This window comes from Protopterus annectens, chromosome 14.part0 (assembly GCF_019279795.1).
Source record: "Protopterus annectens isolate FY-2018-M chromosome 14.part0, PAN1.0, whole genome shotgun sequence".
Taxonomy (NCBI): domain Eukaryota; kingdom Metazoa; phylum Chordata; order Ceratodontiformes; family Protopteridae; genus Protopterus; species Protopterus annectens.
In genome coordinates this window covers 830,077,375-830,097,783 of record NC_056748.1, presented here as the reverse complement: position 1 = coordinate 830,097,783, position 20,409 = coordinate 830,077,375, and the positions used below count along the sequence as shown (strand labels likewise).

At 35.9% G+C, this 20,409-nt stretch overlaps 1 protein-coding gene across 1 annotated transcript in view; it reads right to left on the bottom strand.

The window, feature by feature from the left end:
* The window catches only part of TLL2 (tolloid like 2), a 2,712,623-nt gene that overhangs the window by 135,185 nt on the left and 2,557,029 nt on the right, over positions 1-20,409 (bottom strand). The window contains exon 16 of the mRNA XM_044056577.1: positions 14,986-15,166. Coding sequence (XP_043912512.1) covers positions 14,986-15,166 — 181 coding nt within the window. The remainder of the gene's footprint in view (positions 1-14,985; positions 15,167-20,409) is intronic.

Here is a 20,409-nt window from a genome sequence, read left to right as displayed (position 1 = left end):
TATGTAAATAAACCCCTAAGGACATATGATGTTTTAGCTATGGCTTCTGAATGTCAATGACTTTTTACTTTTTAAGTCTTTATAGGTGTAGTCCAGCCAATAAAGCCAAACCCCACTAGCTATGGATATGCATGTTACAGTATTTTTATTGACTTCATCAAAACAGCATAAGTGGTCTGTAGTTCAGAACATTCCCAAAATGTGTGCCCAGTTTCCTACATCCAGCTGCCCATATCTTCAGCATGCAACAACAAAGTGTGGTTTTATTTATGTTTGCCAGGGCATCAATGTTTTTATACAAATATTGCCATATAAAGTTCTTGAAATTTCTGGACTTTGTTGCATACTTTGGAGCCTGACACAATTCCTACCAGTCATTCTTGATTATTTTTTTATTGACAATTTATCTCCAGTACTGTATTTTTTTTAATAATATGACCATCTAGTTCAAATCATGCTTTATATGCTTTACTGATCAGTCCCTTCTTATTAATGTCCAATTGTGTTATGGCCTTTGTGATGTTCCCTCTCTGGGCAAGTAATCAAGGAGCCTGAGTCGAGAGGGACCTTCACTTGGAACAAAAATAGATACACACAGCGTTTCCAGATGCAGCTCTCTGCATCAAGCACAATTTCCCTTAGGAGCACACAGGGAACACACTCAGTCAGAGATCTGGATTTCTCTCTCTGTCTCCCTCCTGGCAAAGCTATAGAGATGCATCCTCAGCAGAGTGTCCAAGCCAAGTCCTCCAGCACCCTCTCTGTGAAACCAGTGCTTCATGTTCCTGCTCAGAGCAGCTGACACAAACACACACACACTCCTTGAGATTTGATTTTCTCACACACACACACACACACACACACACACACACACACACACACATAAACACACGCACACACACACACCGGGAAAGGCTGGCAAAGGTTTACTAGCTATGCCCCCTTCTGCCCAGACTATAAAGTAGTTACTGCCACCAGATACATCAAAGCCAGCTACTCTAAGGCTCTTACTAGGGTATCCAATTATACTGAGTGAAATGAATAATAGTATCAATGGTAGTGTTTGATGAATGCAGTAAGGCTTTCAGGAGTGGCCGCAGAGTCACTAAATAGATATAACTACTCTCAAAGGTTAAAATATTCTCTAAAGGACCAGCCACAATGAAACATTTAAATAAATTTAATAATAAGTAATAAAAGAACATGAAAATACTAAATATCTATTTACAATAAACACCAGAGTTTAAATCACAGGAAATATTAAAATAATACATATGAATAGATTTACACAGATACAGAAAAAACAGTACTTAGCTAATCTCACAATATTTTCCTGACTGATTTGAAGAATTACTATTCTCTTGTTCTCTTACTAGAGCAAGGCAAAATGAAGTGTGTGAGAGATCCATGTCAGGTTCCAAGAAACAGACTGCCCTGAGACTTCAGTCTCATCTAGTATTAAAACATAATTTTTGTCCTAGATTACCGGATGACATCACATACACCTGGCCATCTGAATTCTGATTCTCATGCTACCCCCATTGCTAGAAACTGAACCAGAATTTAGCACATACACACAATTAAAGCTTTGCTGAGATGTGTTATCGCATCTGCAAGCTATAAAACCATAAAACACTTCCATTCTTCCTACAGGTACTAATAAACCATTATCTTGCACAGTCATTTATTCTCTGGCTGCAATCAGAACTGTAAGTTACAATCTTTATGGCCTAAATCAGGTAATTTAATTTCAGGATACTTTTCTATAAGTTAGCTGGGCCTCAGCTTAACCTCTTCTCTTCCAGTAGTCTCTGTTAAAACATATACATTTAATCAGTTACAATACAGTCAGGAACCACTGTTGGTATATATTTTAACACAAGCAGCTTTACAAATACATTTTTCAACACAAGCACCTGTACAAATTAGTTTGATATACAAATGACATAGTTTTTTTACAGAATTCCAGCTAGCTATGCTGGCATATGTTACACACCCACTGCCCTACTTCTCTTTGCATAGCTGGCAAATCTTCATATCATCATAGCCTTCATAAGCAGCTGCACTACAGACAGTGTCCTCTCCCACTACTCTTTTTTCTGATTTTGAATTCTGCAACTAGCTCTTCATCAGGCAGCTGGTCACCTTTACCTAGAGTGTACTATTATTTTGCATCTGACCAGAGTTTAATATTACCCAATTTTAACCATTCACAGTACCTTATTTTTGTACCTTTCTGTTTCCAGAACCATGTCATGCCTGTTTTATCTCCAGTCCTGACTCTGTTGAGCATGCCACCAATGGGAATAATCCATTATTTCCAATCTCTCATAGTTTTAGTTTTGAAAAGTTTCCTACCATGCAGATAAAAGACCAAGTGGCCTTATTTTCTTTCTCATCAACTAATGGAGCCTGCATCTTGGTCCTATGAGGTCATTGTATTACTCCACATTTACACAGGAGAGTTTTACATTTAGACTGATAGTTATATGCCCTGTAACACATTTAAGAGCCATATCTCTGTCATTTTGAAGTAGACCCACTGGTCTGGCATTCCTGAATTTTCCTGTTCCTTTTTTCCACATTAACTTCCCCCAGCTTGCTCTCTCTTTTTATGCTGTCAGAAAAAATTTCAATTCGTTAGTAAGCATTTGACAAATCTGCTCTTTCAGCTGATAAAATATAACTGTCCCATATAAATTATTAGTGAACTATGAACATCTTTATAGCTTGAATTTTACTTTCTTCATCCATAAAAAGCATTTTCATTTGCGAATACATATGTATTATTGTTTGTAGAGTCTGATTCCATGTCTGTTTAGATGCCCAGCTATTTAATTTTATTGTGTCCCAGTGCTAATGGATATTTTTGCACTAAATAAAATGTAGGTGTGTAATTTAAAATTATGCATTTAGTTTTGTTCTCATTGATTTTATAACCAGCTATCTTACTGAACAAGTTTAACAGATTCAACAATTTTTCAAGATCCTGTTCAGGGTGTGTAATATACAGAATGATGTCATCCACAAATAGAGAGACTTTTTAATACCTCTCACTCCATGTAAAAACAGAAATGTCCACTAGCCTTGTACTGTGAGCTAAATGTTCTAGATATAATGCAAAAATCAAAGGCGAAGGAGAAGACATCCTTGCTTAGTGCTTCTCATTAATTAAAATGGTTTACCTAGATTCCCTCCATATTTTAGAATGGCCTGAGTGTTCCCATGTATTCCAGAAGTCATGTCAATCCATTTTGATGGAATGCCAGATGGTTCTATGACCAGCTGTAAAAAAATTGCATTCCACCATATCAAATGCCTTTTTGGCTTTGTGGTTAACTATGGATATAGGTTTATAACAGCATGGATCAATGGGGTCATTACCTTCCTTGTGCATGACAATCAGGGCTGCCTTATCCTATGACAGAGGTGCTTTCCCCCCGACAATGCCCAGTTAAATATGACATTCCACATGGGTATAACAACCCCCCTCACTTTCTTCCAGATTCAGTTGGGATACCATCAATACCTGAAGTTAGACTTGTTTCTTGGTTGGACATGGCTATTTTGATTTTCTCTTCATGTACTTCCTGTATGAGATAGTTCTCATCTGTTTGGTCAATTTTTGAAAGTCTTAGATACTTAAGGTATTGCTCAATTTGCTGTGATTGCCCCCCCCCCATACACACACACACACACACACACTTAAATAATTTGTGCACAAGCCCTATTATTAGCTTAAAAGTATGTCTACAATTTTGTTTAGGTCAGACTGTTGTTACCACTTCTAATTTTAGTGCTAGATCTTTCTACTTTCTGTCTTCACAGTTACTGAGCTAATAACTTTATAGCTCTGACTTTTCAAAGTATTGATGTCTAATAGCTGTTGATCTAGATCTGGCTGCCAGATCAATATACCCATTAAGCTAACAAGAGAAACCAGGAACCAAACAAGAAAAACTGATGAAGGTCAAGGGAACACACAAGTCCAGCATAAACCACACAGCTAGTAGCAACCACCAAAGATTTATTGAGCAAAAAACAGCAGTCAAGCACTTTCATCTTACATAAAGACTTCATCAGAACTTCAGTTATCACATAAACAGCACAAAGTAAAGGACCATCCTGTAGTCATGTGGTTAAAACCGACCAATACAAATAATGCTTAAAAAATTAATTAATTAAAAACTTGAAAATGTAATGACAGTTTGAAACAGTGTGTATAAGTGAAAAATAGTACCAAACATGTTACAACAATGTATATACAACAAATTATAAAGATGACTGATGAATTACTCCTCCATCCTTTTCAATTTTAAGATTAGGGCATTGGAACAGCAGTCATTAAGCCCAGAGGAAGTAAGGGCATCAAACATCAAAATCCAGATTTATTCCTTTCGATTGAGGTGTTCTTCTGTGCTAAAACCCCTTGCATCCCATTCCATATAGTCCAACACTACAAACTTGAAGTGGTGGTCAGGAAAAGCTGAAATATGCCTGTACAAGGCATTGGTGTTCTTCCCTTTCTTGATGTCATTCAAGTGTTCATAAATTCTTTCTTTCAGCTTACGACTAATCTTTCCAATGTAGAATGCCTTACAACATTGACAAAGAGCTCCATATATCATCCCCTTGGATACACAATTGAAGTTTTTTTTACCTTAAATTTCCTATTCCTGATGAAAAATGAGTCGCACAATAAAATCTGCTGACAATAATTGCAATGATTGCATTTGCACATGTCCTTAGGTCTAATTGAACAATTCACATCACATTTAATTTCTAAAAGGTTCTTAAAAGACTTGCCTTTTCTGAACACAACCTTTGGCTTGACCCCAAACAATTATTTGCCTTCACTGATACTCATCACAAGGTAAAAAAAAACAAAAAGGGTAGAACTTAGCTATGCTTGCAAGGGCCCTAGGGCCATTAGCCTTATGATCCTATTTCTATACAGCTTTTGTTGAAACTAAAATTCTCAGTTCTTTATTTGCACTTCTATCTTTCTTATTCAATATGCATTTAAAATATGCCCCTATAATTAAACTGCCTTTTGAATTATTCAGCAATCTTTTGCTACTTTAGCTCCAATTCCAGAAGGCCAATATATGCTTGCTGCTGTATGCTTTTTTCTTATTGTTATACAGAATCACAGACAAATTCCTTTAGAATTTACATATTTAAACAAGACTCTAGTCATTTGTCAGTTTCTTGTATTATACACCTGGTCCCCTACTTCTCTCCCTGAAAAAATGAAGATCCACTACCTCACTGTTCTTACTGTCCAGAAGTTTAACACATTTCTCTAATAGACTTTTCCTAATTATATTGTCAGCTTTATTCAGTTTTAGAAATCCAAAAAGATATCTTATTTACCACTGTTGATTCCATTAATATTAACTGACAAAACCTTCAACTTGATCATACCTCATTTTTTCAAATACTTTTCTAAAACTGAGTCATTTATTTGAATTACTATTAAACAATTTCTAATTTTCATGCTACTTATTCTTTTATTGTTATAAATCAATTTACTTCCTTGGAAATATAAAAGAAAAAAGTTAAAACAAACTCATTTGTAAAAACATCTAAAGTGTTATATAACTTTCAAACTCTAGACTCCTTTTAACATGGACAGGGATCTCCTTCAGAAGCTTGAATTTTCAAAACTTCGAACTTCAAAAGGCTGAGACTATCAGATCTATGTTTTGAAACTTTGAACATTTTGAATGAAGACTGCTGTACAGCACAGAACAGGATATTTACCATTTTCTTCACTGTAGTTCGATCTTGGAGTTGGTATATTTATTTAGCGGGAGGTGTGGGGGGTGCAGGGGGGCTTGCCCCCTATAAAACGTTATTTTTATTTTTTTTATAGGTTTTCAAAGTTTTAAACTTTGATCTTATGGTCTCACCAGTTTGAAGTTGAAAGTTTTGAAACTTCAGTCTTCTGAAGTAGATCCCATGGATAGACTAACTGCAAGACCAGTTTAGAGTCTCTAAAGTAGATAATGCTTCCAATCACTAATTCAACTGACTTAACCATTATGCAAGGAATCTTGTGCTACAACTATTCACATGTGATTCTGTAAATATAATATAGTGTCATGTATCCTTAAATATTAAGTATATCTCTATTATATAAGATTATTATAGTACATTAATAGAACATTTAATTCACCCAACTAACACTTTTCAACTTGTCCACTGTTCCAAATAACATATCAAGTTCCGCATGAACGCCCTAAGTAAATTACTCTACAGTTTGCTTCATCAGCTCAAACTTGTTAACCTTATATTGGTGAAGTAACTATTCTAGTTTACTCAGTATTATGTTAACTGTGTTTTACATTTTTAGCATATATCACTCATAGTAATTTATTAAATATGATAGCAGTTATACATCATTACACATTCCCAACAAAATAAACAAATTCACATTTAATTTTGTGCACATTTTCAATAGCATTTATCTTCCCATATACACTGGTGACATTTATTCTTCTCATATAGAAATGCACAGTATCTTCATATTGTGTTACAATTTGAATTGTGTCAGTATGAGTCTGTGAATGTTCAGTGTTGTCAATTACAGCTACTAGCATCATAGAGCAATTGGAGAGTTGAAATTCTTCGTTACACTCAGGTGTCCCACAGGGCTCTGTCTTAGGCCCTTACTTGTTTAGATTGTATGTTCCAGACCTATATTTTTCATCTGAGGTATTCTACAGTCTGTATACAGATAATCAGAAATTTGTTAAACTGATTACACATGTTACAGATAGGGCCTGTCTGCAAAAGTATTTGACTAAATTGATCACATTGACACAGGAGAATAATATGCTGATAAATACTTCAAAAACTAAACATATGAGATTTGGGAGACTTACATTGAAAGGTGAATTTTAAGTGATTGAAACTGTAGAATTATTTAAGAACCATGTTAAATGGGTAGATCCAGCTTTGAATTTTTCTAATCATATCAACCAATTGATTAATGATGATTATAGAACTATATGTGGAATAAAAAGATTTAAAAAGTCTTGGGAACCAGAAATGATGAAGTTACTGTTTGTTAATTACATTAGACTCAAGCTTGACTATGAGATAACAATATGGAAACCTTATGAGAAAACAAGCATGAGTAAAGTGGAAAGTGTACAGCAGAAATATACCAAGAGCATCCATGGATGTGAACATTTAAGTTATCATGAAAGACTAAAATATCTGCACTTGTACAGTGTCTCTGATAGATATTTAAGAGGAGATCGTACTCGGGTATATAGAGCATTTAGAGTCAACTATCCCTGGGAATTTTGGGGTTATCAAAAATTAGTAGAAAATCATCAAGCAACCTATGTAGAAGAATCTATAAGAATGAGAAGTGTACTAAATGGTTCTTGGAGAGAGCAGCTGATGCATGGAACAGACTACCAAAATACATCACAGGAAGCACTAGTTCATAAATTAAAAGAACAGCCTGGACATTTATTATGGGAACAACTGTTTTGGTATATTGGCAGGCTAGAAGGGCATTAATGCCCATGCTTGAAATATTTGTATGCATGTACCCGTATTTTATCAAGTATCATAAGTTTGGTCAAACTAGTCGATTTACTGTTTATTCAATGCAAGTATCAACTTGGGTCTCCCCAGGAAACAGATCATATGTTTTATTTAACATGTACTATTGATGGCTTATATAAAAAAGCAGGATTACAATAACCTAATGGAAAGAGCTGATCATATGGAATTAATTTAGCTGTTATGTTGTTTTCAATAACTATATTAATAATATAATATAATAATAAATATATAAATAAATAAAATATATTTGCAATACAAGTTATTTAGACAAATGCATTCATAAAAATTAGATCAAGCCTGAAGTATTACAAAACCTCTAGTTTATGTTGCTGTTTCCTCACAGCTAGTGTACTTTATTTTGCTAAAGGTGTATATTTATAGGTTCATAGGTTCATACTAGCTATTTTAAATTTATTTTGCTATGCCCTTTTTTAGGTTATAGTATGCCTACTGTCTAACAGTAAACACAGAAAGTGATACCTGCAAACCGGTATCTCCCATCCATCCCATCAGATTCCTCTTGAAGAGAGAGAGAGAGGGACTCTGCCTAACCTGGACTGGGACGACTATTGATACCAGAGAGGTCCCAGGACTGAGCCTTGTGGGACACCACTTGTACTGGTTTGGAGTCTGACATGGCTCCAGCAATTCCATCTAACCATGTGGGTTCTGTCCAGCCAGTTCCATCATCTAGTATAGGGGTTTATATTTTTATGGTGAAGCTGCTTATAATATCTATAATGCCATATGGTGTCGTCGAAGAAGGTCCAGGGAGGCTGTGGTGACCACCTTAGGATCCAGTGTTTGTTAGTCCCCAATATCTTTATTATGAGGTCCATGATATGATCCATAGCTTCTTTTTGCAGACCAAGCTAGTCAGGCTTATGGGGTTATAGTTTCCTGGATCTGTTGAGGTACCACCATGGAGAGGGGACCCACTGTTGCTGCTGTACGCCACTCTTGGCACATATCCTGTAGTAAGGCCGATTGAACAGTAGTTTTATGTTTGGGTTTTGCTTTTTCTCTCTTTAGTTTTAGCAGGACGAGCCCGAAACCATCTGGTCCCATTGATGCTGTGTTTTTTTGCTGGAGAGAGTGGCTGAACCTGTCAGCTAGGATGTTGGCAATGTCGTTGGTTGATTGTATTTTTTGTCATTTTGGATAATTCTGAGCATATTCTATTATTACCACCCAGGTTCATAAAAAACTAACTAAAAGGTGATGTGATCCTTAGTGTGTCCTGTGCAATTTTTCTCGAGCTGGCCTTAGACAATTTTATGTGTTATGTGTGTTTTTTTAATTTTGCTCCCCTTTGATTCCTTTTTTTGGGATTTTGCTTTATCTTTTAGTAGCTATTGTATTATTGTTTATGTTGTTGTATATGGTTTGGTTTATGGCTGGGGAGGTTGGGTGTTTTGTGGGTTGGGGTTTGGGTTTGGGATCGCATGATGGATCCATGTGCCATAGAATGCCATAGAATGTGATTCTGATTCCACCTCAGTTTTGAGGAGTGTAAATTTGCTTTAGAGAAGTTTTCACTGTGGTTTTGGGCATATCATCCCAAGCTGACAGGCATTGGATCCCCCATGATGACACCAATTACTAAGCCATTGTTGGAAATTGATCATCTTGTCTTCATATTGTGGCATCATTCTTGGTGAGGTAAGATGCTACTCAAGGTCAGAGTCATACGGGCTGGGCTACATGCTCAGAGACTCCTTTATTTCTCTTTCATGTGGTCAGGAGGCTCTGGTCTCAGTCACCACACAGCGGACACACACTGAGGATGTAAGCTACCTGTTCTGCCTACAGTGCAGACCACAAACCCTCTTAGTGCAAAAACAACAATCCGAGCCCAAAGTGTTAAAAGCAGAAGGACTAGAATGAGTTACCAAGCAGTAAATATACAATTGTAGTTTTAAGATGATGCAAAAAAAAAAAAGTAGGTAGAAACAGTAGTACAAAAAAAAGAGATGAAAATTTTTTTTTTTTTTTTCATTTCTAGATGTGAACATTAAATTAACTACTTAGCAACGACACTGCCAGCTGGAAAACATATAGTCTTTATCAAAGTGGTGTAACATAAGTTTTATTAAAAAAACACAGCCTCACTGTTCCAATGCTTATGTAGACATTCTTAAACATTAAGCAGAAACAGAGAAATTCATAAACATTCACTCATGAACGCCAATAAACAGCAGTAGCACAAACTTCACAGTGAAAGTTCCACCTTTGATAGTGATTACTTTTATTTATTTAAACTTTTAACATGGTATCTCTTATTTTTACCCTGCTAGTATTTCCTATTGTTTATTTCTAAAACTCTATATATAGAAAATCTAATTTAAAACAGTCCTAAAAGAAATTAGAAGCCAATAGCTGATACTGTTTTGCATTACCTTGTCAATGAATGAGAAAAAACATATTGCAGCTCATGGCCACTGCTCTTTGAACTCAAGGAAAGATCTAGCTTCATATTTAATCTGCACTGCTAATATGACCTCATAGCTGTAGGTTAATATAACTCTTTTACCTATATGCTAATTTAACAGATACAACACAGCATTCCACACTTACTTATAGAATTCCCCTTTAAAACATTTATTACTGAACCTGGTTTACTCTAAACTGAAGACACAGCTTTTTGTACCACGTCAGTGCTGAAAACAGCACATCAAACACCAAGGTCCTAAATAATTCAGACAACTCACAAGCAGCTTGAGCAATCCAGTGTTGCAAATTCCATTACCAGAAATTTTCAACACATTTAAATATTTAAATGTAGTAATACACATATGAATATACAAATTCTTAAAGGTACAGGATTAAAATAACTGCATTAATTAGGAAAATAGTTTATTCTGTATAATGAGTTATTTACTCTATATTTAATAATATTTATTGCATATTTCAATAAAATTGATAATAATCATTAATTTTAATTATATTATTTTTTCAGAATTCATATATATCATAAAATTTCCTGAGTGAACACTGTATAAAAAATATTCCTGAGCTTGCTTGCTCTAGCCTTTCCACTTCTATTTGTTCAAGATTTTGTTCTAATTAAAGGCTTTACAGAGGAAACATTACTTTTCTTTCTTATTTTTATTATATACCCTATCTTGAAGATACCACCACATTGGCATATTTAAAAACAACACTTGTCCATAAGGTCTTTTATTTGTCTTTGAACTTTTTGGTTGACGTTACAGCTTGTCTTTAAAAAAAACTAATTTCTCTCTAGTTCACTGAATCTGGTATATCTAAAATGTCATTTTGTATATAATATATGGCTTTTTCTAATGTGACAGATATTTGTGTTCATTCTTGTAAACATTTGTTTTGTTTTTGCTGGGGAAAGAAGATACACCTTGACACTCTTCTTTAGTTCCCTAATGTTAAAAGATATGCTTTAATTTCCCTTTGACTTTGTTGGAATAACCATTGTCAAATCTTACTGCATTTCCTTCTATGTTTGGTGTTTGGTGAATGATTTTACCAAACAGACCAAAACCAAAACTTTGTCTATATTTGACATGAGATTTGACTGTGATGCATCTTATTGGAGCACATTTTTTTTATTTGTCATTTAAACTGTGACATGAGTGCTCTTTCTATACTGTGTGACAAAGCTTCTGTTAGATTAAACATTTTAAGAATCCATGTTGGGAGAAATTCTACAATAGTATCTCCTTTAAATTTTTCCTGGCACACCATGTATTCTCAAGTTGTTTCTTCTTCTGCTATTCTTCAGACTATCCACTTTCAGAAGAAGCCAATCATTTTTGTTTGAGAAGAAATTCAATCAGGGGTACCATTTCATGTAATCTTCCTTTCATATTATTTAGAGTCTTTTCCATTCATTTAAGTGTTTTACTGTTTAATCATGTCCTTCAATAAACTGATTTGTCTACCAAAAACGTCCTTTATCGAATCCATTTTAATATCCAATTTGTCCACTTTTTGTGACATTTTAGAAGTATTAGACATTAAAGCCTCTACCTTCTTTTCATGAGGGTCACTTGTTCATAGGTGTGTACTAGGCTAATGGCCCTGGAACCTTTACAAGCCTAGCCCATAGGATTACCCTGGCATCATGCCACCCGGCCTTAGTTCCTAGTGTCTGTGTCAAGTAGAGCCATTGGAGTGATCCCTAGGATGAATTTTCTATTTCCCATCCACTCATCAAGATTTCTCTTGAAGAGGGCCAGTGAGGTGCTCTGCTTGTCATGTATGGGAAGTCTATTCCATAGCATGGACAGTCTCTGGGTTATGAACCTGTCCCTCCAGCATGTTCTGTTGATTGTGGTAATGAGGTTGAGGTCTCTGGAGCGTGTGGTGTTGAGTAATATTAAAGTGACTCATTAGCCTGCATTATCATACATGAACAAGTACATACTCTGACATGAAAATTCTTGAATTTGTTGATTATTTTTCAGTCTGGAAGATATTTTGGGTTTCTTTAATTTAAATCATGCCAAACAACTCCATTGAGATCTTTAATTATGAAAAATTCCTTTCAGTTTACTTATGTTGCCAGAAAGGTTTATTTGAGAACTGCTAATCATATTGGCCATGTCCCCTCTTCCTATCCTTTAACTCAAATTTCTTTTCAGGTTGACTAGCATAAGTAATCATATAGCACTGACCACTGAATATACAAAAGTGGTTGCTATGTCTGAAATGCAAAGCTTTGTTGGAAGTGCATTCTCTGAGACAGAAAGGTTATTAGTGTGTACAACAGCCTCCATTGCAAGTTATGAAGCCAAATGTGGGTTACTACTTTCCTCAGTACTAGTTTAATTTATTAACACGGGTGTTTGTATGTGTGTGTGTGTGTGTGTGTGTGAGTGTATACATATACATATATATATATATATATATATATATATATTAATATATATAGATATATTAATATATATATATATATATATATATATATATATATATATATATATATACACACACACACACATATTTAGATTTACTTACCGTTATTAAAGGTCAACACCAAATAAGTCACATTATGCACATTGACATGTTAATAAGCATGAGACAAACACCAATCTTGGTACATGCAAAAAAACTTAAAAAGAAAAAAGAAAACATCAGTTTTTGCAGGGGGCAAGCTCTACTGCACAACATAAAGCCCATGCTAATTATATATTCTAAATTCAATATCATACAGTTCTTGGGGAAAGGGCAGTTTACCCAACCCTGAGAATTATCCAGTCTGCTACTTTTGTCCACAGGTGTCAACAATCTGATTAGTCGATCAAATTGTGTCAACTAAACAGATGTCGAAAGCAGTAGCTCCTTCCTATGTATGTATATGTGTATATATATATATATATATATATATATATAAAGCCCATAACACTGAAATTCAAAACATTTAGACTAAAATCTTGAAAATTCAAAACCTTGAATCCCAGAACACTGAAAAAACATAGGAAACCAACATGCACTATATTCCAGCACTACATACAGAAACAAAAAACAAACCATATTAAATTTCTCCACATATAAGCAGGGGGGCAAGCCCCCATGCATCCACCATTTGGGGGGCTGCACCCCTAGACCCCCTGCTACTTAAATACATCAACTCCAAGATTGCACATTATTATAATTAATAATTAATTATAAGTACATTATTAGAGAGAATGGTAGGAAAATACCAAAACAAATACATCACTGTTCTGAAACAATAGAAAGAAGCAAACTCTTTAGTTAGTTTAGCATTAGAGATTGGCGAGTCTGCTGAAGAAAGACAGAAAATAACTGACCCCTGTGGCTGCAGTTCGGGTAAATGACACTGTACTGAATCCATGACATTGAGAACTAGTTTATGTTAGAAGTAGGGAAGTGTTGTCAAAACTGCCTGGCAGAACAGATTTAACTCAAAACCAAGACACGACCATTCCAGGAGAAAGCATAGCTCTAACTCCTACAGAATACCACTGCCCAAAAATCGCTATACAGGAAGTAGAAAGGAAATGGCTTGAAGCAGACTTAACATGTCAGAAAATGAGTGCCACATCAACACAGTGTGAATCTTAAAACCTAAAGGTAGTAATCAAAGGAAGCAGAACAGCATTATAAAAGATGACAGCCAGTGCATAGGCTAAAGAAACTAATAGAAAGTTGGGAGAAAGTAAGCAATCTTAAGTGCATTAAAAGGACTATAGGCATTCAAAGGCCTGGCTCAACCCAACACAAAGCAGATGGATTGTTTCAAGCATATAGCCCATCCAGCATGCACAAAATGGATGGTTTTATGTTGGGTGGTAACTGTAGCACAGTATGGTGGCTCTCAGCTTTTGGAAGCAAACAAGTGACTCAAATGTATAAAAAGTATAAATAATGTCTATAGCAATAGTATAGAAAGTTCTTAGGTTACTACTAGGCTAACTGCCCTTGTGGGCCATTTTAAGCCTAGCCAATTACCCCATGTGAGAATCAAACCCTGCACCTTGTGTCTATAAGGTAAACAACTTAACCATTAGGCCACGCTCGCAACCTTTGCAAATAAATAACGTCTATAGTAGTGTGATACATCGTCTAATGTAAAGAGAGTGGTTTTGCTATATGATATGTTGAGTTATACTCATTTCTTTAAGAATAAAAAGATACCTGGCTGTATTAGTGAGACCAGATTTGTTCAATGAGCTAGATAACAAAAATAGTGCTGGAACAAGCACAGCCAGAGAGAGAGAGAGAGACACTGCTCCTTGTGGAATTTGACTTGAAGTCCAGAGAAGTGGCTCTAGGAGAAACAATCAACCACAGTGAAGGAAGACCTGGAAGGAGTAAATGAAAATAGTTTCTGACAGAGGAATACAGATAGACTTAACAAAAGAAACTGTTTCCAAGCTATATAAGAACAAGTTAAATGTACTTGCTGTGCTTTTTAGTTAATCCACAAGAGTTTATTTTTCTTTGGAAAAACCTGCATTTAATTTTGTTTATATAAAATAAACTGATTTTTTTTTATAGAATGATAATTTCAGATGCCTTAATCTTCCATAATATATATGCATATGGCAAACCACATAGTGAGATCATTTCATACCATACAATTCTGCTTGAAATAAACAAGTTCTTCTGAAACTGGCTCTGGGACTACAGCCATTTCTGGTGATATGCTTATTTCTCTGTGTAGAAGTTTATGTTTGTCTAGCAAGAGCTACTCTTTTCAAAACAATACTCATGTAGTAAAAAGAAAAGGTAAGTATATCATGCTATTGCAAATACCTGAACTGCAAACTGATAGAGGTACAATGATCTCATGCAATGAAAATGCAAAACAAAGAACATAAAGCACGTATTCTTCTAAAATAAAAAAAAATAAAATTAAGAATGAACTTTGTCTATTCTACATGAAAATAAATATACCAGAGAAGAAATGAGCTTTGAATCCTTTCTTCGACACAGTATTGTCAGATTTGAACTCTACCCTTATGTTGTTGGACTGTGATGTTATAACTTCAGGCTTTGTTGAGCCACAAAATTTCCCATGAAGCTTCGAGTCAGATGATAATCCACTACGAACTTCAACATAATCATATTTGCACACCTAAATAGGATAAAAAAAACACATGCAACATTTTAGGAACATATTTTTTTTTCCTTTCAGACAATAATACAATTTGTAAAAAAAAAAAAAATGTAACTGTAAAAGACATCTATAAAGACACACTTTTGCTGAACATAAATTATGCACCATGAGATAAATTGAGCCCTTTCCCATGATGCACCCTGTAACACTCAGAGCACATATCCTAGAGACTTAATTTTTAAAAGTGCAAATTAATTTGCATTTTTTTGCCACAGATTATTTTTATTTAGCAATTATGGAGCCAAAATATTGTACTTTGCTATATAAAAATGCATTTTCTTTTAACTTTTTAAAGAAAATCAAATTATATAAAATAAAACTAACTCTTTTTAGTATTAAACTAATAATTATGAAATACGAAAACTAAAATCAGGATCGGCATATGTGAGAGGACTGAAGACTTATACGAACACAACAAACTGACTTCTCAAGATTAGACTTCCAAGCATCTATATACTGTGAGCATGTCTACTAGTATACACTCACTGTCATAGTGTACATGTCCGTTCAGGAGTCAAAGTGAAGTATGCCTTACAAATGGTATGCAGCAATACCAACATGGAGAAACAAATACAAGTAACGACAACTAGGCTTTCCAAGTGATACTGCACTGCGATATTATCTGGTTACTGGTGCACTTCAAATGTGGCAAATGCATATGCCATTGCTTGGAAAAGGTGTGGCTGTGACTGTAGCTTGCATTTGTTATGCATGTTGGTATTACTGAGTAACATAAGATAGTACTTCTTCACCCTTAACCCTGACATGTCCTCCATAACGACTGGCATTATAGTGCAGAAAATAGAGGTAAAGGCAACCGCTTAGTTGGCTGTGTTCCAAAAAATAAAACATTGAATGGAGTCAGAATTTATCAGATACATACCTCTTAACCTCTTAGTTAAACACTCTGGACAAAGCCTAAAAAATGGGGAAGAAAGGCCCAAAAATAGGGACAGATTTTAAATACTGCTCTATAAACTTAAAAATTAGCCAGAATGACAGGATTTGTGTTAGGGTGCATTTTCTGAAGGATATAAAGTCTGAAATTCAAATGGATGTCATTTAGTGACTCCAATCCTCAATGATTTGCCGAACAACCATAAATTTTATGAAGAACAGACCAAAAATATAAGGCATGGTCAGGTGGTATCAATAGTCTGAATTTCAGACAAATGGAAATGCTGATTCTCCTCTGACTTCAGATGTGTGAATACAAGTGAGACATTTTATTTACTTCTTTATTTATTTTTTAATATTTGTTGACTGGGTAGGTGGGCTGGTCTAGTGACTCTTTTCAGCCACTATCCATGCTCCACAGAAGAAAACAAATATAAAAATATATATAAAAAATGAGCTGTACAACACAGATAAGTAAATAAAATGAAGTAACTGTTCTAGACAGAATTAGGCAAATATATTATGAAAATGCTGGATATACAATTAACAACTTATTAGAAATCAATGTATGTATTCCATAGCTTTAAGCTGCAAACTCTGTTGGTGCTTCTAGCTGGAATTATTGCATCATTGCTTGGCTAACTAGTCAACCTACGACAGATATACTTTTGTTTGGGATAGGGAGGAGGGCCAAAAGAGTGCTGTGTCCAGTTGTATAACTGGCTTTTCATCTACAGTCTAAACCTCTGTTTGTCAAATACAGAACCAGAATTTTCAAAAGACTTGATCATCCCTGTTCCTCATTTTGTCTTTATCTGTGTGTGTGTATTGCTATACTGGACAGAGTGCGTACAATATGTATCAAACAAATTATAGAAATTAAGAATAAACTATACAACTACAGACTACAAAATCTTTTACTGCATTGCATGAGTTATCAGTTAATTTGTATGTGTGTGTGTGTGCGTGTGTGTGGGGGGGGTTATATGCATAGTCTATGGAATTTTAAAGTGTCTCAAGGTTTTTATAGTCTTATTTCCAGAGAAGTAGCAATTACTCAGTTTACACAAGGCTATTAATCTAATTTTTAAGATCAGAAGAAGTGATGTGAGAAAGATGGTCAGGACTGGAGTTCAATGTCACTATGTATGTGGTAGAGTTCTAATATTATCAGTTTTACATGTGATAGTGATTTGTATATAGGAAATAGGAAGTTGGAGATTAGGACTGCTGTGACAAGGCTTAATGGTGACTATTACACCTAAAGCTGATGCCGTACCCATGACCAATACTCTGTATCTTGCTTGCTTGCTGTAGCATACCCCGTTAGTCCGACTCTATTAAACTTGTAAAAGGTCCTGCCACAAAAATGATTTTAAGAAGTTTAATATGGATTACCTCAGGCTACTCCACTGATCTAGACCTGTAAGTAACTACATCCTCTTAATGGACATCCTTTCCATAGTACTTCTTAAGTATTTACATTTGCCCCAAATGTCCTCAATAAGTTAAAGCTGCTGGCTGTAAACGGTTCTTGCATTTGTAAACCTAGCAATCGAATTGCTTAATACATTCTAGAATATTAGTCAGTACTTCACCCACTACTACTTTCTGTTACCTCTCTGATTTGATACTGGTGGTTCTATCTGTCAATCATGCATATATACTAGCATGCCATGCCTTTGGTAGTTCTAAATTCTCATGCTTTTCTGTAGTGTGAATTAACTGCATACCTCTTCACACCAGCAACTATTCTGTTTTTTGCCACTCAGAAACTTTCATAATGATACCATTGTATGTTGATACACATCACGGATCTCAGACTCTTGGCATATGGGCAAGATGTGGCCCACTTATGGTAAAAAGAATGCCCCATTTATAATCAGTGTTAAGAAATGCTTGTCATTTTGGCTCAGATTGCATGTAACAGCATTTCTCTCTCATTGGTCTGATTTAGAGCCATTGAAACAAAGCTGTTCTAAAGCCCAAAGCAGACTGATAACACAAATACTTAGATTCTCATGAGTTGTTACTAGGCTAATGACCACTAGAGCCCTTACAAGCCTAGCAGTGCACCCCAAACTCATTCAGACCCTGAATATCATGGGTGTCTACATGGGGGGCATGTTAGTAGGGAGGTAACTAAGGAATTTGTAAGGGGGAGTGTTAGTTAAGATAATTATTTTCTTATGATGACCTCTGTCCATAAGGAACATACGGGGCAGACCAGGGGTAAATTTATGATTTCCCATCCAGTTGTCAAGGTTTCATTTGAATAGGGTCACAGATGAACTCTGTTTTACACTGATGGAGAGCCAATTCCATAGTGCTGGGATTCTTTGAGACATACATTTGTGTCGCCAGCATGCTCTATTTATGTCACAAGTGAAGTTCAGATCTCTGGATCTAGAGTTTCTGGTGCTGTATGTTTTGCACACGTGTAACAGATCCATTAGGGCTAGGTTTGAGGAAGCCCTGTAAGTCTGGGAGAGATTCCCTCTCAGCAGCCTGTTAGAAACTGAATACAGAGATGCAGCCTTTAGGTAATCAGTGTAGGACAGGGTATTCTGAATTTTCCTGATGAGAAATCTGTGTGGGAGTTTCACCTGTTGCAAGTGTCTGTTTAGCTACATACCAAAAGGGACATTGTTCTAAATGATAGGTCTGATAATGCAAAGTAGAGTGGTACTATAACCTTCTGGGACCTGGATATCATACTCTTACGTATAAGCTGGAGGACATAGAATGATTTTCTTACTATCTTAGCTACATGTTGGTGAAAGGCCAGAATTTTGTCTACATATATTCTCAGATCCCTTACTACTGGCTCAAATCTTAGGAGTGTTTTATCAACTGAGTAATAAACATGGGTTGACAGTTTCCCAAAGGGCATTATAATGTATGTTTTGGCACGGAGTTCTAGGTCATGGCTTAGGCACCAGTCAATTGTCTGAGTTAAACTCCTGCAAGATGTTGGTGTATGGGGGAAATCTATAATACTTCCTACTTTTCAGTCATCTGTGAACTTAGAAGGCCAGAAGCATTGAAAATTAGCCGGGTCCTGTCTGGGAGCCAGTCGGCAAATAAGCGAGTTAAGTAGGCATTTATGCCTAGCTCAGACAGCTTGTCAAGAGTGCCTGAGTGGGGTACTTTACTGAATGCCTTGGCTAGATAAGATACACAGCATGCACTGCCCATTGTCTGGTGTCTCTCTCAAAGAAGTCTACCAGGTTAAGAAGGCACAACCTTACCATAACAAAGCCAAACTGGAATAGGCCCAGTGTCTGTAGGTTGCCAATGTCCTTATAACCAAAATGAAAAAAGGTACCCAGGAAAGGTGAAAAAACAGCAATCCACAGCTTTGATGCCAAAATTTTAATGTGATCAAAATCAACACATTTGTTCACATTAAATTTTGGCATCAAAGCTGAGGATTGCTGTTTTTTCACCTTTCCTGGGTACTTTTTTCGTTTTGGTTATAGTGACTATTGGTACCTTGGATTCAGTTCATCTCAGGTTTGCCAGTGTCCTTGTTGATTACATCCATGAAAATTCATTCCATGGCTTTGCATATTAGGCTTGTTAGACTGATGACTCTGTAGTTCCCTGAGTCAGTTGATAGCCCACCCTTGTGGAGGGGAATGACTGTTGTGGTTTTCCATTTCCTTTCAAAGTGGCCTGTTTTGAGACCATAGTTGAAGAGTGCCTCAATTGGTCCTGACAGATTATGCTCTAGAATGTTTAGGATGCAACCTGAAATACTGTCAGGATGCATAGAGGCAGTGCTCTTGACCTAGTTAGTAAGTGTTCCAGCACCTGGTCACTGCTAATAGTTGGGGGAAGTATGTTGGGAGGGATTTCACCTGTAGGAGTTTTGGGGAGTTTGAGCTGAATTTATCAGCCAATAGATTTTGCTAGGTCACTGTGATCATCAAAGGTGGTACTTCTCACCAGCAGTTCAGCACACTGCTGTGTGTTGCCTTTAAGGTTTTGAACATAGCTGCAGAAGTCCTAGTGATTGTCCTTTGCCTGTGGGCTATCCGGACCTTATAGTTGGCCTTGTTGGACTTAATTAGACCACTTTGTTTTCTCTGAACGTCTAGGTCTGAGCTACAGGAAGTAGCAGTTTACAAGTGGCTGCAGAGGTGAATGGCGAGTAATAAGGCACATGAATGATAATGAGACTGTATCGTTCCAGCCTGCTGATAATTTTGATAAGACATTTTTCTTGGGCTCTGCAAGATTGGCCTAGTGGCCCCCTTTATTGCATCCAGTCCTACTGAATCATGTTTTCCTTCATTGGG